We start from the raw sequence: 27082 nt of genomic DNA on the forward strand, positions 1-27082 counted from the left end.
GAGAATGTTTTTATGAAGTCAAATTTATTGACTTGTTGGTTTTTGCATTTCATATCATGCTTTGAAGAACTCTCCCATCCCAAGATTATACAGATATAGTCCTATATATTCTGGTAGTGTTTTTAATTTTCACATCTAGATCTTTGGAATTTATCTTTTTGTTATTAAATGTAAGATTAAGAATGGTATTGTCTTTTATAGTTTTCTTATTGCATGTCTTTTAGGTCTTAATAAAAAACTGATGACTTTCCATTGCAGATTTTTATTTTGAGTTGTTCTATGTAGTTTGAAGTTAATATACATACTTTTTTTCCTCCTAAAATTTTAATTTTTTATCTTTCAAGAGAGAGTTCATTCTTTAGCCTGAAAGTAAAGTGTATATGTAAGCACACACACAAAAAAGTGTGATCAGAACAATTAATGAATGATTCAGTACCACACTTGTGTATTTTAAGTTTTTTGTTTATTATTATTATTATTTTAAAAGGTTTTATTTATTGAGAGAGAGAAAGAGCACGAGCAGGGGGAGGGTGCAGAGGGAGAGGGAGAAGCAGACTCCCCACTGAACAGGGAGCCTGATATGGGACTCGATCCCAGGACCCTGGGGTCATGACCTGAGCCGACGAAGGCAGACGCTTAACCAACTGAGCTACCCAGGCGCCCAGTTTTTTGGTTATTAAAGAATATTCTGTTGATTAGCTGGAAAGAGGCAATTTTCTTAAATCTAGTTTTGAGAGTTAGATTCCAAACTGAGATGCTATTAGATTTCAAAGTTAGGCAAAGGACAGGAGTATATTGAAGAGAGTCACAGAGGCACCAGTCTGTGTGGAGGTGGCAAGCTCTAAAGACACTTGAGTTTTAAAGATTTTGATACAGCAACAGTTAGGGAGAAAGTATATTATATCCCTGCCTCTTTGCCAGTTATTTTCTCAGTACCGCTTGGAAAACCTCTAAATCAGGGTCAGGCACACTATAGCCTGTGGGCCATATTTGGCCTCCTATTTTTGTAAAGTTTTATTGAAATGTAGCCATGGCCTTTGGTTTACATATCTGTACTTCTGAGTCAGACCAGCTGGCAGGAAAAGCTTAAAATACTTACTGTCTGGCTCCTCATAGAAAAAATTGACCCTTGCTCTAGTTGGTGTGTTCCTTGAATAGAGCTCATGTTTTATTTATCATTCCCCCCACCCAGCCACCCACACCTAGCACTGTCTGGTGCATGGTAGAAGCTCAATAAGTGTTTGTCAGTAGATACTTGAAATGTAGACCCACTAAGAGGTAACATGATATAGTAGGAAAGAAAATGATGGTTTGTAGTTGAGGGTTGTGAGTTGCTTTCTCAGATCTGCTCTTAATTATCCTTGTTATTTAAGTCCTCCAGCCTTCGGGAGCCTAACATGTGGAAAGAAAAGATTGGGAAACAGAGCTAAAGACTTACTCTTCTCTCTTGGATTTTGCAATTTAGTTTATGGTAATCTCATTGGAGTATTCCATTTATAGTTAAGTTTGTAAGGTAGTAAGCAGATAATAGAAATAGCTGGAGGAAAAAGAAAAATTTTCACTGCCTTGGCATGGATACTGTGTTTGATTGCAACTGATAATACTTGAGGATTCTGTGATTATTTGCACAGTAATAAAATCTCAGCATTTTTTTTCCAAATTACCTTGACAGTGATATTCAGTTTCTATAGTCTGTTACATTTAGTGAAAACATTATGACTTAGTTTTTTAGTTCTAACCTTGTGAGATTGTCAAATATAACGTCTGCTACCTTTATTGAAATTCTTCATGGACATCTTGCTGTGAGGCTTATAGTTGTGGAATAATTTTGGAAGTATAATAGCAGCTTTTTGTTCTTTGTAGGTTAGACCAAAGCCTTTGCTTTTGAAGTTGTTAAAGTCTGTCGGTGCACAAAAAGACACTTATACTATGAAAGAGGTAAGCTAAATTAAGAGTTAACAAGATAACTAATGTCTTGCTAGTTACATGTAGCCATGGGGAGAAATTGGCCATATAGAGGGATTTTTCAGTAAGCAGCAATATTAAGTGTTGTGGTCATTTGGACTATAATTTGAAGCTGAAATTCTAATTATACTTGAATATCATTTCTCAGCTAGGAACTCTGAGACAGAGGGAAACTCTGTAGGGGTTCTTAGCATTTTTGTGCTGTGGACCCACTTGGCAGACTGGTAAAGTCTTCTCAGAATCCTGTTTCTAAATGCATGAACCAAAATGTATAGGATTACAAAGGAAACAAATTATGTAAGATAGTTTTCAAAATACTAAACATGTTTGTGATATATGTGCTTTTTTGAGTGTTTTTTATTAACACATTAAATAATAAGATGTAGCAGCAGATTTAATAAATGTAATTTCAAAGTAGTGAGGAGTATAGTTAGTATTTTGAGATGTTTACACCAAGCATAGTATGATAAGAAAACACTTGTGATTTTTATTGGTGACATAAATCACAGGTATTACTAATACTTTGTGGTTTGTTGCCTATATTCATAATTGAAGGAAAAGCTAAATTTCAGTTAAAAGTTAGTGAAAATATAGAAAAATTTTTTTTTTCCCATCCAAATTAATGGACCCCCTGAATTCTATCCAAGGACTTCTTGGGCATCCATGGATCCCAGGTTAAGAACTTCTGCACTAGAGATACATGAGTACAGTATACTGATCTTTCTGGGATAGAGGTGAGCTGATTCATGAACATATGTTCTATTTAATGGATACATTTCAATGTAATGTTCTCTAACTTTAAATTTGTGCACAGAAGCATGATTTTCAGTGAGAGATTGGGCCATCTTAGGCAAAATTTCATTGTGAATGAAATGTGCCTTTTCCCCATCTCTCCCACTTAGTTTATGGGGCCCAGATTGTTTAAAACACTGAAGTAACTTATCTACATCAGGTTAGTGGGTCAGGAAGAGACTCTACACCATTTTCCTTTTCAGCCACACTTTTATAAACTTCATTATGGGATGTTTGGTAGGAGTGTAGGTTCTCTTCTTCTTTTCCCACTGTCTGTCAACTTATCTTCAATTCATAATCACCAGGGAATATTCCTTTAAGTCTGAGGCCTTCTTAACCACTTAAGTCTACAGACAGTAGGGGAGCTTGCAGGGGGGCATCGAGGTTAAGGATGTTTCCGAGGTTAAGGATGTATTTAGGGCTCTTAATTTGGGTTTGACCTCATTATCATCACGTAATTGGTTAAGGAAACAAAAAGGTATGCATTTAGTAGTAGAAATAAGGAGAAAATTGATCAGGCCATTATAAAGGTATAGAATGCTTATGCTAAACCATGTAACAGTAATATATATACTTATTGTCTGATTGAGTTTTCAGTTGCAGGATCTTTGTTCTGGGGCATATGGGAGAGTGATGACAGCTAGTATGGGGTGGTAGAAAAAACACTGGACTGGGAGTCAGAAGACCAGGTCCCATTTCCTTATCTTTAATACAGTGAAAACAATTCTATGAAATATCAGAGAATGAGGCAGTACTTGTAAGAGTACATTTAAACTGTAAAAAAATTCATACATATTTAGGTGGTTAATAGGTTTGTATGTGGATATCTTAAGGTGTATCACTTCTTTGTCTTAATGGAGCATACAATAACTGTATATGCATGGTTCAGGGTCACTATTTTGATTATTGTTGCATAGATTATATTGATATCTTCAAGAGTTTATTTTATTCACTGAATTCTTCCAAACTGTTGTGTAGATATAATTGGTTACTTTCCTGTGGTCCTCATCCATGATTACCTCATAGGCTGTTGAGATGTATGGTGTTTGGGACTATTTACTATTTACTAAATGACTCCAGGTCATTTCTGTATTTTAGTTGCAACTTTTTCTTGCTCTCAATGGTTTTGCATTTTGCTGCCTTTTCCCTTCTTCCTAGTATGTGGTACCTAGATATCTGGGCAGAGTTAAAGTCTGTTACGTACACACACTCATTTAAGTAAATTGGAAAAGCAGTGTCTACTCCCATCAAATTAAAAGGAAAAGATTTAAAAGCTTTTAGAGTACAGAATGGTTGTTATTCTAGACAGTTATGGGTTTGGTTGCAGGTTGTTTAACCATCTTTAGATAAATGAGATATTGAATGTATTTGAAACTAACACTTAATTTTCTTTAATGCTCAGAAATCCTATTTCTATTTCAGGTTATATTTTATCTTGGCCAGTATATTATGACTAAACGATTATACGATGAGAAGCAACAGCATATTGTGTATTGTTCCAATGATCTTCTAGGGGATTTATTTGGAGTGCCAAGCTTCTCTGTGAAAGAGCACAGGTAAATACTTCAGCTCCATTGTAAAAAGCCGGCGGGACAAACGTTTCAGTTTACCTGCATCTTCACTGCCTTTTGTCAGAGAAAAATTGTTCCTGTATATATAAAAGCTGCAGAAATTTAATTTCTTAGTAATAATAGCATATTGCTTGAGAACCTGAGTTCTGGAATCTTATAAACCCGGGTTTGAGACCTAGCTCAGTCATTTACTGGCTGTGTGACTAGGTAAATTGATTTATCCTCTCTAAGCCTCAGTTTACCCTACTTGTAGGGATAATATAAATACCTCATGTGGAGGTTATGAAGAGACAGTGTGTAAGAAGCAGTGTTTGACACATAGAAATCATTTAAATGTTAGTCACCGGGGCACCTGGGTGGCTCAGTTGGTTAAGTATCTCACTTTGGCTGAGGTCATGATCTCAGGGTCCTGGGATGGAGCCCTGAGTCGGGCTCCCTGCTTCTCCCTCTCCCTGCTTGTGCACACACTCTCTCATATAAATGAATAAAATCTTAAAAAAAAAAAAAAAAAAAAGGGCGCCTGGGTGGCTCAGTTGGTTAAGCGACTGCCTTCGGCTCAGGTCATGATCCTGGAGTCCCGGGATCGAGTCCCATGTCGGGCTCCCTGCTCAGCGGGGAGTCTGCCTCTCTCTCTGACCCTCCCCGCTCTCATGCTCTCTGTCTCATTCTCTCTCTCAAATAAATAAATAAATGTTTGTCACAGTTACTGTATATTAAAAAAAATTATTATTGCAGTTACTTTCAAAGACAATCTTTAGATCACACTGTGGTAAAGGCTTAAGTTTGAGCCTTACTTTGGAGATTATTTTGTCATATACCATTACAGCACTTAATCAGCTGAATTTAACCCAGATAACATTTCTAGAATTACTCTACTGGAAACTGAAGACTTTTTTCAGTCTGTCTTTCCTTACATTTGGAATTCCTTTTCCCATTTGGTTTAGCACAGTCTGTGTGGAGCTTAGCATGCTTGTGTATCTTCATAAATGGAATGAATACCTTTCACCTGAAACAATTAACTAGATTCTAGTATTTAATGTTCAGTAATACTATAGCTAAAAAGATAGTAATTAAGTGGAATATTTACAACTTTAAAACAATTTTATTATATAAGCATAATGTATATTATTGGGCAGTAGGAAAAGACAGAAAGCTAAGAATAGAAAAAAAAAGACTATAGTTTGTCATTGAATGGTAATTTTAAAAAATATTTTATTTATTTATTTTGAGAGAGAGAGAGAGCATGAGCAGAGGGGAGGGGCAGAGGGAGAGGAAGAAGCAGCAGGCTCCCCACTGAGCAGGGAGCCTGATGTAGGACTCCATCCCAGGACCCTGGGATCATGACCTGAGCTGAAGGCAGACACTTAACTGACTCAGCCACCCAGGTGTCCTTCGAATGGTATTTTTACCTGTTGTTTTTATATTATGTGCAGATGTGTTGTGAACATACCATATTTAATTTTGTCACGCTTCTTAATTTAACACTATGTAAACATCTTTCCATTAAGAAATCACATTTATCTAATAAATTTATGTTACTATTTTATACTTGGCCTTGAGATATAAGCTTTATTTTTATAAATTTAAGAATTAACAGGGGCGCCTGGGTGGCTCAGTTGGTTAAGCGACTGCCTTCGGCTCAGGTCATGATCCTGGAGTCCCGGGATCGAGTCCCACATCGGGCTGGCTCCCTGCTCGGCGGGGAGTCTGCTTCTCTTTCTGACCTTCTTCCCTCTCGTGCTCTCTGTCTCTCATTCTCTCTCTCTCAAATAAATAAATAAAATCTTTAAAAAAAAAAAATTAACAGTATTGGTGATTCTGTACCCTTTGAGTGTTGAATTTTCTGTTAATGTTCTGAGGTATTGTATAGTTTCTCATATTGAAAGTGTAATTTAAAAGTTATCTTTGACTTGAATTCTAATATGTTGAGAGGTTAAACACTGGGGAAGTTACTGACTTGGAAAAGAACAGGAATAGGAATATTGATATTTATGAGTTCATGGAGCTGTATCATTAGTCCCAAAAGTGAAAAGAAATATTTGGGATTGGCACTTCCCCTTAATCATGAGAATTAAAAATGATACCATGTGACCATAACATTGCCTAAAATCATTAGTTAAAAGAAAAGTGTACCATAACATCAGTGAAGACTAGAGTAAGTGAATTGTCTTCCTATTGGGATGTCCATGAGGGCAGAGATTTGTTTCCATTTTATTCCTTTTTTTTTTCCCCAGTTTCTAGAACAGTGGTTCATAGTGGGTTTTCAGTCTGTATTTATTAAATGACTGAAGGAAGCTTCATCTTTTAATAGATTTTAAGATCAAGAAAGAAAATCCAGGGGCATCTGGGTGGCTGTTTGTTAAGTGTCTGCCTTCGGCCTGGGTGATGGTCCCAGAGTCCTGGGATCGAGCCCCACGTTGGGCTCCCTGCTCAGCAGGGAGCCTGCTTCTCCCTCTCCCATTACCCCTGCTTGGGTTCCCTCTCTAGCTGTCTCTCTCTCTGTCAAATAAATAAATACAATCTTTAAAAAAAAATTAAAAAAATCCATTAGGTGATTGGTTCATGGTTAATAGAAGTCAAAATCAAGTTCTTCTATAGTGGGTTTTGCACAATGCACTGCCTTTTTAGGCAGTCTACTTCTAAGCTTTAAGCACAGAGCTAAAAATTTTCTTTTCTGTTTGAAAATACATATATCAACCAGCTTTCTGCATTCACACCCTTGGGTCTTTTGGTAAAGTCCAAACAAGGCACATTTCAGGAAATGGAGATATGAAGTCTTTTCAGCTAGAGAGACCTTTGTGATTAGTAAGAGTAACTGTGTGTAATCATTGTACAACTAATTATCATGCTACTTTTTAGGACCTAGAAGCTTGCCAGTGATATAGTTTGAATACAGTGATTTAAAATTTAGCTTGTGTACAATATAGTTCATGCTAATATGTATTTAAAAGTCTGGTTAAGTCCAGTTTAATATATTTTTATTTTAAAATGTACATCTTTTTTTTTTTTTCCTCCCTACAAGGAAAATATATACAATGATCTACAAAAACTTGGTAGTAGTCAATCAGCATGGTAAGTTAATTTTGAATACGATAAACAAAACCATAAAAATATTTGAAACACATTTTGTATATGTGGAGTCATTTAACAGGAAGAAATGAACTACATGAACTAAAATAATAATACTAAGGGTCTAATGTCTGTTTCTGATATGTAAAGTTAAATACCTTATTCCATCAATTTAAGCCTTGGGATATCAGTATTAGAATTTGTTTTGAAAGATAATTTCTGGGTTTTTTTGGGGGGGTGGTTTCACAAGCATTTATTAAACATTTTATTTTTAAATTTTATATTTTCATTTTAATTCCAGTATAGTTAATATACTGTGTTGTATTAGTTTCAGCTGTACAATGTGGTGATTCAACAATTACATACATTAGCTGGTGCTCATCATGACAAGTGCACGCCTTAATCCCCATCACCTGTTTAACCCATTCCCCTGCCCACCTACCCTCTGGTAACCATCATTTGTTCTCGATAGTTAAGAATCTGGTTTTTGGTTTGTCTCTCTTTTCTGGTTTTGTTTCTTCAATTCCACATATGAGTGGAATCATACGGTATTTGTCTTTCTCTGACTAACTTCACTTAACGTTATGTTCTCTAGGTCCATCCATAGTGTTGCAAATGGCAGGATTTCATCCTTTTTTATGGCTGAATACTAATTCCTGGGTGTGTGTGTGTGTGTGTGTGTGTGTATCTCACATCTTCTTTGTCCATTTATTTATTGATGGACACTTGGGCTGCTTCCGTAATTTGGCTGTTGTAAATAATGCTGCATATATCTTTTCGAATTGGTGTTTTTGTATTCTTTGGGTAAATACTCATTAGTGGAATTAATTACTGGATCATATGGTGATTCTGTTTTTAATTTTTGAGAAACCTCTATGCTGTTTTCCCCAGTGACTGCACCAGTTTGCATTCCCTCCAACAGTGCGTGAGGGTTCCTTTTTCTCCACATTCTTGCCAACATTTGTTGTTTCTGAAAGGTAGATAATTTCAAGGCATGCTTACTCGAGATATAATCAAACCTTGAAACATGTATTGAAAGGCTTTGGGAAGTAATATAGATACCTAAGTAGGACCATTTGGATGAGCCCTTTTTTGTTGTTTTTTATAATAGATAAAACTATCAATTCATTCAGGTAAGTGGCATTTAATTTCCCTACTTGTAGACTTGCAGTTCTTAACTGGTTATTTTTGGGTTACATACTCCTTGGATAATCTGATGAAAGCATTGGGTTCTTATTTCAGAGAGATACACATAAAACATATACAGTGGTATGCTGGTAAATGTTTAACAGCCCACTTTTCAGGGGGAAAAGCCCTGATTTGTGGTGTTCCCTGAGTTCCATGGTGTGAATAACTCCCAGCGTGGCCATTTTCAGGCTACATACATGGAGTTGGTAAGAAAGGTATACAGTCCGCTTTGAGTACCAGTAGGAGCTGGCTCCCAGCACACCATAGATGTCTTAAAGCCCATCCTTGAACTACAATTAAAAACTGTTCTCAGAAGCTTGTTTACTTCCTACAGGGAACTGGCCACTCTTTTGTGCTTCCACTATTCTGTATTTAGACTTTATTGTTATGTTGTTTTGTTACACTTGTTTGCATTTCTGTTTCTTGTATCCTAATCAGGTTTGCATTATGCATCAGCAGTACAGTGTTTTATTAATATGATGTTTAATAAATGTGTTGAGTTGAATGGTCTTCCACAGTTAGGACTTAAGACCCAGAAAAGGGCATCACTGTCTTATCCTAGAGTAAAAGTGACTGTTAGACTGGTGACATGTTTTATTGTTTTACAAAGCTCTTTATGAAATCAAATGAAGGCAAATAAAACAAACTACTGTAGTATTATAGTAGTATTTTCAGTTTTCTTAAATATTATCCCTGATGTGTTCATTCATTCATGTAAAGAAACCTTGGTAGATTACTAGAAAAATTTTATTAATGAGATGGTAACCTGTAGATTACTTAGGTTATTTCCATTCTGGGTTTGTTTCAGATTTCAGTTTAGTAGAATTAACTTCCTCCTGTAACCGTGTTCTCAACCTGTCACACCTGGTACTTCCTTTTTATTACATCTGTATTGTAACATCTCTTCTATTACATTAAAACAAAATATAACCTCTCTTTATGTACAATGTAGAGTATATATATCAGTATAATACATAACCCATAGTGTAAAGAAATAAACTATTATGATAATGTGCATAAATTCAGAATGTTAATGTGTGGGCCTGACATTCCTATTAAGATGAAAATGTTTCCAAGGGAGTAACAAAGCGTATTTGATTATGATTTTTGGCAACTGTGTATACTCCCTATCTAAAATTTTGACTCTGAGCTCCAGGTCTATACATCCAACTACAAACGAAACCTACCTACCTGAATGAGTATCATCCGCTTAGTTCATTATATTTCCATCGTAATCTGTTTATCTTCTGAAGTTTCTCTCTTGGTGAATGGCACCACCATTTATCCATCCAAGGCAGAATCTTGGAGTCCTTCTTGACACCTTTCTCCCTTGCCTTGTATATCAGACCCCAGGCCTTGTTGGTTTTTACCTTTTTAACTTGTCTGGAATTGATCTTTCTTCCATGCCTTGGTTTAGGCTTTAATACTTCGGCATTTGTATTATTGCCGTTACTGTCTGGCACTGGCCTTCTTGCCTCTGCTCTCTTTTTCTTCTATTTTGCCTAAGTGATTTGTCACTCCTCTGCTTAAAATGACCATTTAGGGGTTCCTTATTGTTCTCTGGATAAACTTGCTGTGAACTAGCAAATCAGTTTTATCTCTTGGATTAAACCTCTTTAATGGTGAGTGGCTGCAGCAGTGCCACAGGGCAGATTCTGAACTGTCGATGGGGAAGAATGCAGTGATGCAGACCTGATGGCAGGAGTGCCGCTCGTTGACGTCCTTGTGCTGTTTCACAAGACACACAGGATCCTTTATGATCCTGCTTGCATTCCAGGAATAATTGACTACCTATAATTCCCTGCAGCAGGCATTTGCAACTCACTTCTGGATGCTTTTTTCATGAGGTGTTCCCTCAGTCTGGAATAGCCTTTCTTAGTTCTGCTTCTTCATATTCTACTATGTGAAACCTTTCCTGATTCCTTGCTCCTCAGACCCTGACCTGTCCCTACCAAATAATCATTGCTCTGTATTCTTCACTGATTTATCTTATAATACTTCTTTTATCCTATTTATTATACTTTTATTACTGTTAATGTAATACTACTCAGTATTAAAATTGAATTATCTTATTTACATCTCCAGTATCTAGCATGGGGTTGGCTCCTGGGAGATACACATTTAATGTTTGTTGAAAGGTTAAATTGTGTAAGGAGTTTGTCCTGGACTGACAAACTAGTTTTTCTTTCTTAGTTTGTGATTCTTTGTTGTTGTTGTTTTTTTCCCCATCAGAACCATCAGATTCAGGCACATCTGTGAGTGAAAATAGGTGTCACCTTGAAGGTGGGAGTGATCAAAAGGTAATCTTGAAATGAACACATCCTAGTGTGATGTTTCTTAAAAGTTAGGTTATTTTAAACCAATTATTGTTAGCTTCCTGGTGTTAAAAGTTTTTGTTTTGTTCCCCCCCGCCCCCCTTGAATGCTTAGGACCCTGTGCAAGAGTTGCAGGAAGAGAAACCTTCATCTTCAGATTTGGTTTCTAGACCATCTACCTCATCTAGAAGGAGAGCAATTAGTGAGACAGGTATATATGCTTATTTGACACTTTCAAACAGCTTTTTACTGTTTATTCTCTAATAAAATTAATGCATTTAGGCTTAATGAAATTGTGCGCTTTTTTTGCTTTAGATGAATTTCTGAGTTTCATTTTTATTTTTATGTGATTTATTTGGTTTAAAAATTGCTTTCTTAGCAACATTTTTCTGGTTGACTATAGCAGGCACGGTTTCCTGGGCCCCACTGGAGTTCATAGTTAGCTGTCTATTATTCAAGATAATAGAGGACAAGCGTATTAACTCTATTTTAGTCCTTAGTTACCTTAACAGTTAAAATATTTGTTTCTAATAAGTGATAAAACACACCATTCAGTTTAAAAGCAAAGTGAACAACCTCTGGAACTGAAGATGAGATAAAATGGCTGAGAACATTTTTACAGAGAAAAGATAGTAGAGGAGGAGGAGGAGGCTGTGTTGCCTGATTAAAAGTCATAATAACTAAAACTGTATGATTCAGATGAAAGAGGAGTTCAGCAGATCGGTGAGATAGAATAGATAAACCCGGACTAGTGTGTACATGAGAGCAGAGGGCGGTAAGGACAGAGGATGTTTTGTTAACTGCATGGAACAAATTGTTAGTTATTTGGGGAAGAAAAGACAAGTTCTATCTGTACCATATGCCAAAATGAATTCCAAATAAGTTTAAAAGATAAATGAAAAAAATTATATTTGAAGGATAGTCACTTTAAACTCGACAGTGTTAATACCCTTATTACATAAAAAGTTCCCCAAAATTGATTAAAATATTAAAAATCCATATAGCAAGAAGGCCAGAAACCCAAGTTTTTCGTAGTTAATACAAATGACTGATAAATAAGAGGAGGGAGTGGATGGATCTTCATGATTTCACTTTATAGACAATAAAAAATGCAAAAGTGTCTTTTCTAGGCTATCACATTAGCAGAGATGAATTTTTGACTCATCCTTGTTAGCTTGTGTGTTGGTACTGATGTACTACTGGTGTATAAGTTGTTGGTGTTAAACCTTTATAAATTATAAAAAGGCTTGTATTTCTTACCATTATTCCAGTAACTGTACTTCTAGAAATCTATTCTAGAGGTATAATCAGAAATTCAAAGATTATATATGTAGAGACACTAATTACAGCATCATTTATTTTTTTATTTATTTATTTTTTTTAAAGATTTTTATTTATTTGATAGAGACACAGTGAGAGAGGGAACACAAGCAGGGGGAGTGGGAGAAGGAGAAACAGGCTTCCCGCCGAGCAGGGAGCCCGATGCGGGGCTCGATCCCAGGACTCCGGGATCACGACCCGAGCCGAAGGCAGACGCTTAACGCCTGAGCCACCCAGGCGCCCCTTACAGCATCATTTATAACTGAAGACATATATAGTAGAAAATGTCATCACTCTGGTTCAGACCATTGCCCTGTCTTTTCTTGACCATAGCAACAGCGTTCTGATTTTCTTACTCTTGCTCTTTGTGTTCCTTCATGTAGTACCAAAAGAGATGGTAAAAGGTAAATTGAATTGTATCACTTCCCACTTAGCCACTTTTGTTACTTCAGTAAAACCCACACTTTTTGGGGCGCTTGGGTGGCTCATTTGTTTAAACGTCTGCCTTTGGTTCAGGTCACGATCCCAGGGTCCTGAGATCCAGTCCCACATTGGGCTCCCTGCTCAGCAGGGAGTCTGCTTCTCCCTCTCTCCCTGGCTTGTACTCACCCTTGCTCTCTCTCTCTCTCTCTCTCTCTCAAAGAAAGAAAGAAAAAGAATCTTTAAAAAAAAAAAAGACACACTTTTTACCTCAGCCTACAAGGCCATGATCCTACCTTTAACCTGGTTTTTGGCCTTTTCCGCCTACCTTTATTGTTTCCACTGTGCTGATTATTTGATTCCTCGAGTCAAAACTCCTTCCTGTGTTTGCACAGTTTTTTTCTGCCAGCAGTTCTTCCTATCTCTGCTTACGTGGTCAGTTCCTCATTTTTCTGTTTTTGCTTAAATGTGACCTTCTGAGAGAGGCTGTCTCTAATCAGCCAGAAAAGCAAATTCTCTCTTTCCCTTAGCCCCCTGCTTGTTTCCCCATAGTATGCATTATAGCTTGTAAATAATTATGTTTCGGTTGCCTTGGTGTTTGAAATTAAACTTCCTCTGGTGGCAGGGATGATGGCTGACTTCACTTTTGTATACCCACGGCCTAGCACTGTGACACAGTAAGCAGGTGCTCAGATTTGTGGACTAAATCATTGAATTATGAGGAACAGTATAGGGGCGCCTGGGTGGCTCAGATGGTTAAGCATCTGCCTTTGGCTCAGGTCATGATCTCTGGTTCCTGGGATCCAGTCCCTGTGTCAGGCTGCCTGCTCAGTGGGGGTCTGCTGCTCTCTCTCCCTCTGCCTCTCCCCCCTGCTCATGCTCTCTCTCTCTCTCTCAAATGAATAAATAAAATCTTTAAAAATGATGAACAGTATATGAACCTATGTCACGGACACCATATTCTGCAGCCATTAAAAATAATGTAAAAGAAGATTTAAGAGAAAACCATCCCAAATTGTACATTTAGTATGATTCAGATATGTTTTTTAAAAGGAAATAAAAAATGAAAACTGGAAAATTATTACAGTAAACTTTTTTTTTAAGATTTTATTTATTTGACAGCACAAGCAGGGGGAGCGGCAGGCAGAGGGGGAGGAAGAAGCAGGCTCCCCGCTGAGCAAGGAGCCTGATGCGGGGCTCGATCCCAGGACCCTGGGATCATGACCTGAGCTGAAGGCAGACGCTTAATGACTGAGCCACCCAGGCGCCCCTACAGTAAACTTCCAATATTGGTTTCAATGGTAGCACTACAAATTATTACATTCTTAAAAATTTCCTGTTTTTTTAATCTATAATGAGTAATATAATACTTTAATAGTCACAAAAAAAGCCCCAAATATTATTTTTAATGGAGGTAAAAATTATGAATCAGCGTGGTTTAGGCTCTAAGATCACCTTTTATAGGGAATATAAACATGATTAAGAATTTCTATCAAGAACTTGTGATCTAGTTGTGGAGATCAACACAGAATTACTTATAAGAGTGTTTGGGCAATTCAGAGGAAAAAGATGTCTTCTGGCAAATAAGGTCAAGAGAAGGAAATGGAGTGAGCAGAGGTGTGCGAGTTGTACCTGTTTCAGGCATGTGGATTATAGTTTATTTAATCCCATAACCCTGTTTGGTACTTAGATAAAAGGCTGCAATGAGCACCTTGCCACATACATCCTTAAGTAATTATGCAGGTATTTCTCGATCAATCTCTAGGATAGACATTGCCCACAGAATGTATTATTTTAGATTTCTACCAACAGTGTATAAAAATGTCCTTTCTCTCAAATCTCTTGAAACTCTCATTTTAAATTTTGTAATTCTTGTGGGTGAAAAATGGTATCTCATTTTAATCTTGTTGCGTGTCCCTGGTCAGTAAGAGGTAGGAGATTTTTTCATATGTTTATTAGTTCTTTGTATTCTGTGAATTGCCTTTTCATAGCTTTGACTTTTTTTTTTTTAAGATTTATTTGAGACAGAGCACGAATGAGTAGCGGGGGCAGAGGAAGAGGGAAAGGCAGGCTCCTGCTGAGCAGAGAGCCCGATGTGGGACTCGATCCCAGGTGCCCGGGATCATGACCTGAGCTGAAGGCAGATGCTTACCCAACTGAGCCACCCAGGGGTCCCTTGACTTTTTTATTTTAAATCAAGTTTTGTTTTACTTGATTGGTGAGGACTTGTATATAATGGATAGTAACTGTTTTATGTATGTTGCAGATATTTTCTTCCAGTTTGACATTTGCTTTTTAACTTTTATTTTGCCATGTAAGCCTTAATTAACATAGTCTAATGTTGATAAACTTTTTCTTGAGGGCTTTGCAGTGTTACATCATACTTCCCTACCCCAGTATTATAAGAATATTCTCTTACAAGTATTTGGATGGTTTTATTCTTTGTGTTTGGCTCTTTAATTCACTTGGAATTTGATACACTACATGGTAGGACTCTCATTTATGTTCCTGACAGATTTGGTAACATTCTAAGTCAGAGATAATTCATTATTTAAAATAAAATAAACCATTTTCACTGCTTTTGATCCTTATTGAAAATACAGGGTACTGAGGAAATTGGAATGTAAAAAAAAAAAAAAACCTTCTAAGTGGTTCAGTCAGTTGGGCATCCGACTTGTGGTTTTAGCTCAGGTTGTGGTCTCGGGGTCGTGGGATTGAGCCCTACTTTGGGCTCCGTGCTGAGCATGGAATCTGCTTGAGATTCTCTCTCCCTCTGCCCCGCCCGTTCATGCTCGCTCACTCTCTAAAATAGGTGGATCTTTAAAAAAAAAAAAAAAGCCTTCTAAGTAAATTAAACATTTTTGGTTCTTTTCAGAAACAAATCTTATATCCTAAAGTATGATTTTTGACAAATTTTGATTGGTTAATGAAAACTCTAGATGGATTAAATTGTGAGTTAATGTAGATGACGTTCTGAAAGAAGCTTAAAACGCCTTTTTTTTTTTTTAAGTTTATTTACGTATGTATATCAGTTATCTCTACACCCAACGTGGGGCTCATACTCATGACCCCGAGATCAGAAGTCGCACGCTTCTCCTACTGAGCCCACCACACACCCCAGAAGCTTGAAAAGCTTTTTTAAAATGCAGTGTTCTGGGGGCCCCTGGCTGGCTCAGTCAGTAGAGCATGTGACTCTTGATCTTGGGTTCATGAGTTCAGGCCCCACATTTGGTATAATGCTTACTTAAAAAAAATACAGTGTTCTGTCATAGCTCTCAGTTGGATTGATCCAATAGAAGTGTTGACTTTTGAAACAGTAGTAATTGACTATTTTCTCTGTTTAATATCATTGAAATTAAATTTTGGTACAAGTAGGTACTCAAGGCAGCTCATTTGCTACATGAATCACAGTATAGGGTTTTAATTGACTTGTCTTTCTTTATGTATCCAGAAGAACATTCAGATGAATTACCTGGTGAACGGCAGAGAAAGCGCCACAAATCTGATAGTATTTCCCTTTCCTTTGATGAAAGCCTTGCTCTGTGTGTAATAAGGGAGATATGTTGTGAAAGAAGCAGTAGCAGTGAATCAACAGGGACGCCATCAAATCCGGTAATCTTTTCATTTTAAATAAAACAAGATTCTTGAGGCGCCTGGGTGGCTCAGTCGGTTAAGCATCTGCTTTCGGCTCGGGTTGTGATCCCAGGGTCCTGGGATTGAGGCCCGCATGGGGCTCCCTGCTCTGTGGGGAGCCTGCTTCTCCCTTCCTCTGCTTGCTGCTCCCCCTGTCTGTGCTCTCTCTCTGTCAAATGAATAAATAAAATCTTCAAAGAAAAAGAAACCCAAAACTCTTGTTTTTAAAATCTAGTTCTAGAGGGCGCCTGGGTGGCTCAGATGGTTAAGCGTCTGCCTTCGGCTCAGGTCATGATCTCAGGGTCCTGGGATCGAGTCCCGCATCGGGCTTCCTGCTCCTTGGGAGCCTGCTTCTCCCTCTGCCTCTCTCTCTCTCTCATGAATAAATAAATAAAATCTTTAAAAAAAAAAAAAAATCTAGTTCTAGAAGTCCTAATAAGCATTTGGGTAGAATGCACATATATGCTGTGCTATTGCTGTTATACACAGTGCTAAATTTTTCTGTCAAATAAAACTACTAGTGGCTCAGTTGGTTAAGTGGCTGCCTTCAGCTCAGGTCAATATCCCAGGGTCCTGGGATCCCCTTCAGTGGGGAGCCTGCTTCTCCCTCTGCCCCTCACCCCGCCTGTGCTCTTTCTCTGTCAAATAAATAAATATTAAAAAGAAATAAAAATAAAACTACTATATAAATCTTTTCTACTCCCAACCCTAGGTTTGAGAGAAGGGTGGGAGATAGTTGTGGGGTGTGTTGGTAAAATTAGTACCAATATTAATAGTTGTTATTGTCATCCTACATATTGGAGAATCTTTGTGGGCCACTGCACCAATAGTAAATTCAAATAAATTGGAGTATAGGATGGTCTGCGGATTTTTGTTTTACTTTTTAAAAAATAAGGGAACAGAAAAGCAAATTTGGTTCAGTTAGATATCTTAGAATTCTAAGGCTGGTTTGTTTTGAATATTTAGAGTAACAGTATCTTTATTATTGTAGCTAAGTAAGTCAGCATAGTCTAAGCTACACATTTGCCATACGTAGGCCTAGATAATACTAAGCCTCCATACTAAGGCTGTGGAATATAGGTATGTTACTGCATGGATGGTGGGAGAATTTTAGTACTTTTTGATTATTGATACAAAATCCCAAAGCATTAGGAGGAAAACTCTTAAGAGATGTCATTGAAGGGGCGCCTGGGTGGCTCAGTCATTAAGCGTCTGCCTTCGGCTCAGGTCATGATCCCAGGGTCCTGGGATCGAGCCCCGCATCGGGCTCCCTGCTCCGCGGGAAGCCTGCTTCTCCCACTCCCGCTGCTTGTGTTCCCTCTCTCGCTGTATCTCTCTCTGTCAAATAAATAAAATCTTTAAAAAAAAAAAAAAAAAAGAGATGTCATTGAAAGAAGTTTGGTTAAAAAAAAAAAAAAAGGTCTTTGCTAACAAGAATACCTGACAAATGGAATATTATCTTTCTTGTCATTAAACATTTATCTTTAAAATACTATTAAAAATAGAACTTTTATTTGTGATATGGCAGTATCTCATGGTCATTATTCTGGATATTAGTGATCATTTTATAGTTCCTAGAAGGTGTAAGGGACTGAATCAGTTGTGATAGTAAACTTATTCTTACTTTTTCTGTATTGTTACTTCTTACACATACTATGTTTACATTTTTCTCTTCCAAAGCAGTGATTTTAGTGGATACAGGATTTACTAGAGCTGTTATTACTTCTGTAGGCCACTAGATGGCACGGAGAGCAAGTTCTTCAGTCATTCGGTCTGTTGGTGTTTTCTGTGCCAGGTTCTGTCTGGCACTGGGGTGGAGGGGTAGTCAAGGTAGATATGGTCCCTGCCCTCAGGGGGAGACACATCATCAACAATGAAACAGGTAATTAATACATTTAATAAATGCTATGGAAAAAAATACGGGTTCTTGAGAAAAAGAAAAGTGCATTTACCTTCCATCTTTCTTATGGGTTTAATAAGTTGAGGAACTAAAGGCTATATTCTAGGCTCTATACTAGGCAGTTTATATGATATCTCAGGAGCCTCAAATTCCATTTACAGATGGGAAAGATAAGCTTGAGGGTTTTAAATAACTTGTTTAAGATCTCATAATTGCCACAGTTGGAATTCAGGCAAAACCAGGGACTTCTGACTTCAAAATTTAAGATCTTTCTGATGCTTTTTACATGTACAATATTGTAAAAGTTTCTGGGTCATTCTTTTTTGAACATTAGCCAAAACTTTAAAAAACAGCTTTTAATTTGCTTTCTTCATAGCACCCTAGAATACAGGGGTTAGCAAACTTTTCCTGTAAAGGGCCAGTTAGTAACTGGGGTGTCTAGTTGGAGAGAAGATGAAAATGTTAATACGGTCCTGTGTGAACCTTGAATGTCAAGGGGATTTAGCCTTTTTCCTTTAATGGGATTTTGAACAGGGTAAATAATATTAATGTAGTAATAACCCAGAATCTTAATCTAGTGTCATTGTGCAGGGGGGATCTAAGAAGTAAATATGACTGCAGGGATGAGCTAGGAAGCTGTTACAGAGGCAACAGGTAATGTACTTTAACTTTTTTTTTCTCCCCCCTGATTTTAGGATCTTGATGCTGGTGTAAGTGAACATTCAGGTGATTGGTTGGATCAGGATTCAGTTTCAGATCAATTCAGTGTAGAATTTGAAGTTGAGTCTCTCGATTCAGAAGATTATAGTCTTAGTGAAGAAGGACAAGAACTCTCAGATGAAGATGATGAGGTAGTTTTATTTCTCTAATTAAAGTCTAAAGATCTTTAATATTTTCTGTATTCATTGATGACAACTGAAATAATGTATTCTGATTTCACTTACTCTTTGACTTTTGATTTGTTTGAACTAGAATATTGTTATGTGGACTTGAGGCTTTTTGTAGTTCCTTGTTGTCTGATTTATATTCCTGTAACTGTAAATGTCAAAAAGTCAATACTCCTTAATGAACATTCTTATAATAGTCTTGTTTTTTTAAAAAATTCCCCTTTGGGGAGCCTGGCTGGCTCAGTAGGTGGAGCATGCCACTCTTGATCCTGGGGTCATGCGTTCAAGCCCCACATTGGGGGGTAGAGTTTACTTTAAAAAATAAATTTAAAAAAATTCCCCTCTTTTATTATTAATTTACTTTTTACAAAAGTAAAGTATGCACACAGTTAAAGTCACTGGAGGTGACTACCTTCAACATTGCTATTTCACAGTTACTTAATATCTCCATATTTATAAAATAAAAATGCTTATACTGAATTTTTTGCCTTACTCATTTTAAACATCCTGTCTGTTGCCTTTTAACCATAGTGGGGCAGGATTTCATGGTCCTCCACTTTTCCCCCTTTATACTCACTTATTCCAGTTGACCTTTGTCTCAGAATTTCTCATATATAGTAGTACATGCTTTTCGTTTAGGACTTATCACGAAGAAGCTTTCCTGGTTAAGGAAAAAAGGTGATGAATTGATGCTAATGAATTTATTTTATTAGGTATATCGAGTAACTGTGTATCAGGCAGGGGAGAGTGATACAGATTCATTTGAAGAAGATCCTGAAATTTCCTTAGCTGTAAGTATACATCTGCTTTTTTAAGGAATTAAGAAAACATAGAGGTTAAGGTTAGAAAAATACAGCTAGTCTGCTTCCCAAAATGAAGTACTTTCTATAAAATTAAAATCTGTTTAGAAAAGTTTTAAAGCATTTTTGTTCTTTTATTTGTTGTGTCAGAATCTGTTACTGAGTTTTTCTTTTTTTAAGATTTTATTTATTTATTTGACAGAGAGCGAGTACAAGCAGGGGGAACAGCAGAGGGAGAGGGACATGCACGCTCCCCACTGAGCAGAGAGCCTGATGCGGGGCTCGATCCCAGGACTCTGGGATCATGACCTGCGCCGAAGGCAAATGCTTAACCGACTGAGCCACCCAGGCACCCCTGTTACTGAATTTTTTAGGGTTTTTTTTGTGTGTGTGTTGGGATTTGAACTTTGAAAATTTTTTTATCGAAAATTTCAAGTATGTACAGCATAGAGGGTAGTAGTATGTATTTCTAGTGTATTTATCACCCAGCTTTAACAGTTATCAACATTTTGCCAATCTTGTTTATTACTAGAGAATGTGGTAGGTAGGATTTGCCATTTAAGAATTCAGGACTGGGGTGCCTGGGGGACTCAGTCAGTTGAGTGTCCCAACTCTTGATTTCGGCTCAGGTCATGATCTCTATCTAGGGTTTTGAGGTTGAGCCCCACATCAGGCTCAGCGCTCAGGGGGGAATCTGCTTGTCCTTCTCCCTCTGCTCTTCCCCCCCACTCCTGGTCACATGTATGCTTGCTCTCTCTCTCTCAAATAAAAGAAAATCTTAAAAAAAAAAGAATTCAGGACTAAGGGGTGCCTGGGTGGCTCAGTCAGTCCAACTTTTGATTTCGGCTCAGGTTGTGATCTCAGTGTTGTTGAGGTGGATCCCTGCATCGACCCTACGCCCACCGTGGAGCCTGCTTAAAATTCTCTCTCGCCCTCTCTAAAAAATAATAATAAAAGAATTCAGGACTTAAAAATACTTATATTTCATGCTTCATGGGGTTCCTGAGGTATTGGAAGTTGTGTTTTTTTAACTGAATATTAATGCTTTAATTTTTGTTCTTAATATTGCTTTTAATTTGGGAAATCTCATTTTCCTTTGCTAGTTTAAAAGTTATTATCCAAATGCAAAAAAGATGAGATTGTAAGATTTTCAAAAAAAAACTTCTGCTGTATTAGAAAATAATTCAAGTAACTAGTTGACTCATTTGATGCCAAAGATCCTGCAATTTATTGGGCTCTTTGAAGCACTTTCTTTCCCATATTGTAGAACTTTTGTCTTTGGTTTTATCAGTTGGGTAGTTGAGAACTTGAAAGCACTAATGTGGGAGAATGAAGTCGTCTCCATCCTTATACTGCTAATTTCTTAGGTCATTTGTGAGGCAAATTGAAAATGGTTATTCATGGCAGGTTTTACATGGACATTGTCCTCAGGCAAGAACCATGCTTCAGTTAAGATAGGGGGATAGGGATATGTTTGTTAAAGAGGCTGGGGATGGTAAGGGAGTTTATTATCCACATTGGAAAGGTTTGGGAAGTAAGTTGAGGTATGGGAGAAGCAATAAGCACTTACAGAGATGAGGACACAGGAAAGTAGAGGTAAGTAAGGGGCATACATTTTGGGTAATGACAAGGATGACAGATTGTAGCTGGCAGTGATTGCTGAGAAGAATGTTTTAGTGTTTCCTTTGTGTATGAAGTTAGGGAACACTCAGTTGAGCCCAGGTTTTAGAGCACTTCTGAGGCAGTCTTAGTCAATGGCGCATTGGGTGGTAGCTTCATCTAGATTGATTGGGTGGACATTGGGCACAGCATCCAAGGTTGAACCTTTAAGGGCGTGAAGTGAGTACAGGCCTCATTTTAGAATAAAAGGCTGTATCACCCTTGCTTCAACTAAATGAACCAGCTTTGTCCTTAAACAGATAACTTTATTGGGACGTGGTTAAGATCACGGTGAATACATTTTTTGTTTTAGAATTCTTTAGCATGGTTTGGCTGAAAAAGTTATGTACTTTATAATCTCATGCTTGAGGAAAGATTGTTACATGTCAGATATTTTATATAAAACATGAAATGCTGAGAATTGAACTGTGTGATAGATTTTACCTCAGACATACTGAAGTTGCTAGTGTTGGCTATGACTAGTTGTGTTAAAGGGTTCCAGAAACTCACTCTGTCTTTTTTCATTGAAGGACTATTGGAAGTGTGCTTCGTGCAATGAAATGAATCCTCCTCTTCCACCTCATTGCAACAGATGTTGGGCCCTTCGTGAGAACTGGCTTCCTGAAGAAAAAGGGAAAATGCCTGAGAAAGCCAAACTAGAAAACTCAACACAAGTAGAAGAGGGCTTTGATGTCCCTGATTGTAAAAAAACTGTAGTGAATGATTCCAGAGAATCATGTGCTGAGGAAAATGATGATAAAATCACACAAGCCTCCCAATCCCAAGAAAGTGAGGACTATTCCCAGCCATCAACTTCTAACAGCATCATTTATAGCAGCCAAGAAGATGTCAAAGAGTTTGAGAGGGAAGAAACACAAGACAAAGAAGAAATTGTGGAATCTAGTTTTCCCCTTAATGCCATTGAACCTTGTGTGATTTGCCAAGGTCGACCTAAAAATGGTTGCATTGTTCATGGCAAAACGGGACATCTTATGGCATGCTTTACGTGTGCAAAGAAGCTAAAGAAAAGGAATAAGCCCTGTCCAGTATGTAGACAACCAATTCAAATGATTGTGCTAACTTATTTCCCCTAGTGGACATGTCTATAAAAGTAGAGTTCTATATTTGTAACTATATAACCCTAAAAATTTAGACAACATAAAATTATTTTTTTACACATATCAAAGGAAGAAATTATCTGTACCTGTAGATTTCTTCTCTGTAGTGTAATTTACCTACTCTGGGAGGGGCGATAGTAAATACTTCTTTTAGAAAAATTTCACTTTTGTTTATATTTGGGTTTTAATGTAATTAAAATTGGACATATAGCTCATCTTAACCCCTTACTCCTCATATTTTAAATGATTTTCACTTCCTTAAAATTTAGAGAAGTACCTGATTTTAAAAAATATAACATTTAAATATAAGTTATGTGCATTCAGGTTATGGTATGCAGTAATTATGCTACTTACAAAACATTCAGATCTGCAGACAGTTTCATTCACCATGCTTATTCATTAAATTGTCTAAATTTTTAGGTTTAGTATACTTATTTATTGATTTACAAATAAAAATATTAAATGATTAAGAATTGTTTCTAGAATGATTATTGGATTTTATAAACTTTTATAATAATGAGTTCTGTTAAAATAGAAATTCTACTTGAATATCATCTACTTGGGTAATCAAAGGTGCAGGTGTGAATGTGCTTCTATTTTGGAATGGCCAAGGCTGCCCACTGTGACAGTACACCTATGAATGGACAGCTGGATGCAGCAGGGAGCCTGCAAGGCATGGAGTAAGACTCACCTGAGAGAATGATGTTACAAATTTACTTAGTAGGGCCATGAAATGCTGTTTTCTCCTTCCTGTTCACTTGTGTTATCACATGGCAGCTTGGCTTACGTGGTTTCTCAACAAATGATGGTGAATGTTCTGGAAGGGATGTAGCTGGGGCAGGGAGGGGAGCTAGGACTAACCACCCTGCTACTTGTCAGCATGAAAAGCCCTGTTGTAATTTTCTGTAATTTCTCTGCATCATCTCTGAAGCTAAATTCCATGAGGCCAATTGATTGTGACACCGATATATAGGTGATCAATAAGAATTTATTGAGTGAATCTCAAAGCATTCGGACCTGTCTTGAAGCTGACTTCAAAGCAGGAGTCTGTAGGCTCCAAAGTCAGACTAGAGTTAGCTGTTGGCATCATTTTGTTCACCTTCATTTTTAATGAAGGTTTTAAAGGTACTGATTAGCGTGTAGTGTGTAGACCTCTGTTAGTTTAGGGTGGTAACTGCAAGTTGTCATGGCATCGTGGAAAGTTTGTAGTTGCACTTGCTCGCTGTTTGGATTTTGTACTGGAGTTTGATTTCATCTTTACAGAAAGTGTTTCTTCAGCTTAAAAAAATACCGTTTAAAAGTTTGTGGCCATATTGTCTATCATACAGAGCAAGCCTTCCCTTATGTATGGTAGGGAATTATTGACATTTACAAGTACTGCTTTTAAAAATAAGGTTTTTTTAAAATATTTTATTTATTTATTTTGACAGACACAGCGAGAGAGGGAACACAAGCAGGGAGAGTGGGAGAGGGAGAAGCAGGTTTCCCCAGAGCAGAGAGCCCGATGTGGGGCTCGATCCCAGGACCCCAGGATCATGACCTGAGCCGAAGGCAGATGCTTAACGACTGAGCCGCCCAGGCGCCCCTAAAAAGATAAATATATTAAAGCAGCAGCGCATAAGGTGCTCAGAAGTGTTAAATATGTTCAATTATAAAATGGACTGTTAACAGGAACTAATAAAAAGCAACAGAACAAACAAGAGTAGTCTCAAGTGCAAGCGGATGGGAGACTCCCCACATGTTCAGTAATTTATTATAGGTAATACATTTGAAGTGATGTACTAAAATTGTTAGAATTATATTTTGGATAAGAAGACCGTAATTGATTTTTTTTAGGAGAGAGATGATCCTAAAACATAAATTTTTGTTCTCTTTTAAAGCTCTTTAAAGATTCATGTTTTTAAAAATTAGGGACATTGGAGCACCTGGTGGCTCAGTCGGTTAAGTGGTTGCCTTTGGCTCAGGTCATGATCCCGGCCTCCTGGGATTGAGCCCTATATATACGGGGCTCCCTGCTCAGCGGGGAGTCTGCTTCTCCTTCTGCCCCTGCCCCGCCCCCCCCCCCCGTTCGCTCATGCTCTAATAAATCTTAAAAAAAAATTGATAGACATTTTCCTTTCATCCTGTTTCAGTCCCACAGATCTGCTTGAAAATATATTTAGATGTCCTACTAAGAAAGTCAACTTATTACAGTAGTATCTTTCACATTCCAAATTGCAAAATTTGTCTTTTTTCCCTCATCTTTGTTACTGTCATGTTAGATGAATTCCATTTAAACATTTCTCAGTTAAATTATAGTACTATTATGTGTTAATTTTGGTTCACATCTTTCCAGGTCACACCCTGTATTAGGCCTTTTCCCAAGATCACAGTAAAACCTACCTAAATTGACCTCACTGCCTTTGGTCTCTCCCATTTTTGGTTCATTTATAGATAATTTACAGATAGCTTCATGTTGGTTCCCCGATTTAAATACAGAAAAAACTTCAATAATTCTATTTCTTATTGAATATTATTGCAAATGTTCTGGGTGTTCATTTTAGATATTTAGACTTCTCTAGAAACAGCTACTTTGTTTTCACCATTGTACTCTTAAACCCTTTGGTTGCAACAAAGTTCATTTGTATCCTCTCTCGTGAGTTATTTTTGTTCTAATGGAGTGGGAAGGGTTAAATTCAAATAGCAGATCTGGCCCTTGCTTTGTGACCTTAGAATTAGAGACAAATCTATAGAACCTACATACGACAGGGTCTGGCAGGTAGTAAAGACTTATAAATGGTAGCTTTTAATACTTTTCTTGTATCCATTTATGACCATTACCACTCCAAAACGCAGCTGAATTAGCCTTGAATTAACCTTTTTTCCCTTCTACACTGTCTCAGTTCTGAGGTACTTTGTTCACACTTAAATTTATTTATATGTTGCTTTGGATCTTCTCTCCAAAAGCAGGTTCTAACATCCATTTGTATCTCCTCCCCCCCCAGGTGCCTAATATAATGCATTGTGTGGACAGTAGGCATTCAGTAAAGGATGATTGTCAAAGAAAACAGCTATGTAGTTTTCTCAAATTTATAAGAGGAAAAGACAGTTTTAAAAAAATATCCAGAAAAAAGAGTCTGCAATATTGCAATAATTGCAAAAATTACTTCAAAGGCAAAAGAGAAACATTCTAACAAAACAGTGGTTTTTCAAAAGTTGATATGCTATCAGGATTGTAACAATTGGTAAAGCTTTCTTAAAACATCCCTCTGTATTAAGTTTTTCCACCTTTTCTCACATTTATTTTGTTCTTTTTTAAGAGGCAAGTGAGAAGACCAAATCTCTTTAGTTAAAGACTTTTCTAACCACAAGGTGGAAGCGCTACTCTGGGAGTTCTCTGCAGGCATCCTTTAATGGTAGGTAGACCTCTAATGGGACAGAACACTCCCCCCGGGAGAGCTTGCTGGGCTAGAGAGCAAAGATGTGATGGGAGTTCTGCTCTTGCTTGTTTAAACACAAACTTCCCATCTTGGTCCAGAAATCCTTCATTATTCATCCTTCAAAACTTCATGTCCGTGGTCCATAAGGGAAAACAATTTTTAAATTAACTTTGACTTAAGTTAAATAAGTGTTATTTCAGCATAAACTCTGGGAAATGTTTAATGAATGTGTTAAGGTGTAGCAATTACCTGTGTAAACTGGTACCTCTAAAATTTGAGGTTCCAGTCTTTAAATCATTTGCTTTCTTTCATTATAAAAAATAGAAATAGAAAACTTCTTTTCAAAAATGAAGTCGGAAAAAAAACCACATAATTCTGTCATCCAAAAAAATGGACTAATTACTTGCTTTACTTCTTTTCCCTATTCTAATATTTTAAAATTTAGTTCATTTTAAAACTACCTTTTTGGGGGAGTGGGGAGTAATGGACCCTCTAAAGAACTGCAAATATTGAAGTCTAGCTAAAATGTTCCATCGAACTTCTGCCAAAGGGGGTCCTGCATATAATGAGTTCTCTTGAAAATAGAAAACCTTTTCCCACTTACTAAGTTGAGATATTCGTCATTTTTTAGAAATTGGTACCTCTAAATTAGCCATTTTGTACTCAGCCGTGTCTCATTTAAACTGTTGTATATGTGTTTCAGAGGGCAACCGTGAGTCTGTCCTTTGCTGGAAATTTGACATCAGGGGTTACAGTGATGAGGGTTAAGGGTTGTTAATTTTCCAGTTCTTACAGAAGGCAAATCTTGGTTTATAACTACGTTCTGTGTCTCACAACACTTTGAAATCCACAAAATTTATTACTTGGGACAAAAGACTTCTCCCTGTACCAGCATTTTCCAAAATGTATTTGGTAATCAAGGAATGTAAGTTCAGAGGGATGGTACTAGGCTAAACTATTTAAGGAAATAGTTCTCTGGCTTATGTTTGGAAAATGCATTCCTTTCCTGCATGATTTCTCAAAGCC

General features: G+C 37.3%; 1 protein-coding gene across 7 annotated transcripts in view; it reads left to right on the forward strand.

Moving 5' to 3' along the window:
- MDM2 (MDM2 proto-oncogene) overlaps window positions 1-26396 on the forward strand; it is a 28655-nt gene extending 2259 nt beyond the window's left edge. For 6 of the 7 annotated variants that reach the window (XM_031035264.2, XM_081822040.1, XM_006739989.2 and 3 more), the window contains 9 exons: window positions 1864-1938; window positions 4180-4313; window positions 7351-7400; window positions 10818-10885; window positions 11015-11111; window positions 16092-16252; window positions 18869-19024; window positions 19774-19851; window positions 22050-26396. In XM_031035264.2, coding sequence (XP_030891124.1) covers window positions 1864-1938; window positions 4180-4313; window positions 7351-7400; window positions 10818-10885; window positions 11015-11111; window positions 16092-16252; window positions 18869-19024; window positions 19774-19851; window positions 22050-22613 — 1383 coding nt within the window. In that variant the 3' untranslated portion in view covers window positions 22614-26396. Of the gene's footprint in view, window positions 1-1863; window positions 1939-2612; window positions 2700-4179; window positions 4314-7350; window positions 7401-10817; window positions 10886-11014; window positions 11112-16091; window positions 16253-18868; window positions 19025-19773; window positions 19852-22049 lie in introns of those variants that run through there. The other variant, XM_006739992.2, reaches the window with a different exon arrangement.
- Window positions 26397-27082: the final 686 nt, after the last annotated feature.

This window comes from Leptonychotes weddellii, chromosome 5, assembly GCF_054177405.1.
Source record: "Leptonychotes weddellii isolate Sample4059 chromosome 5, ASM5417740v2, whole genome shotgun sequence".
In the NCBI taxonomy this organism is placed as follows: domain Eukaryota; kingdom Metazoa; phylum Chordata; class Mammalia; order Carnivora; family Phocidae; genus Leptonychotes; species Leptonychotes weddellii.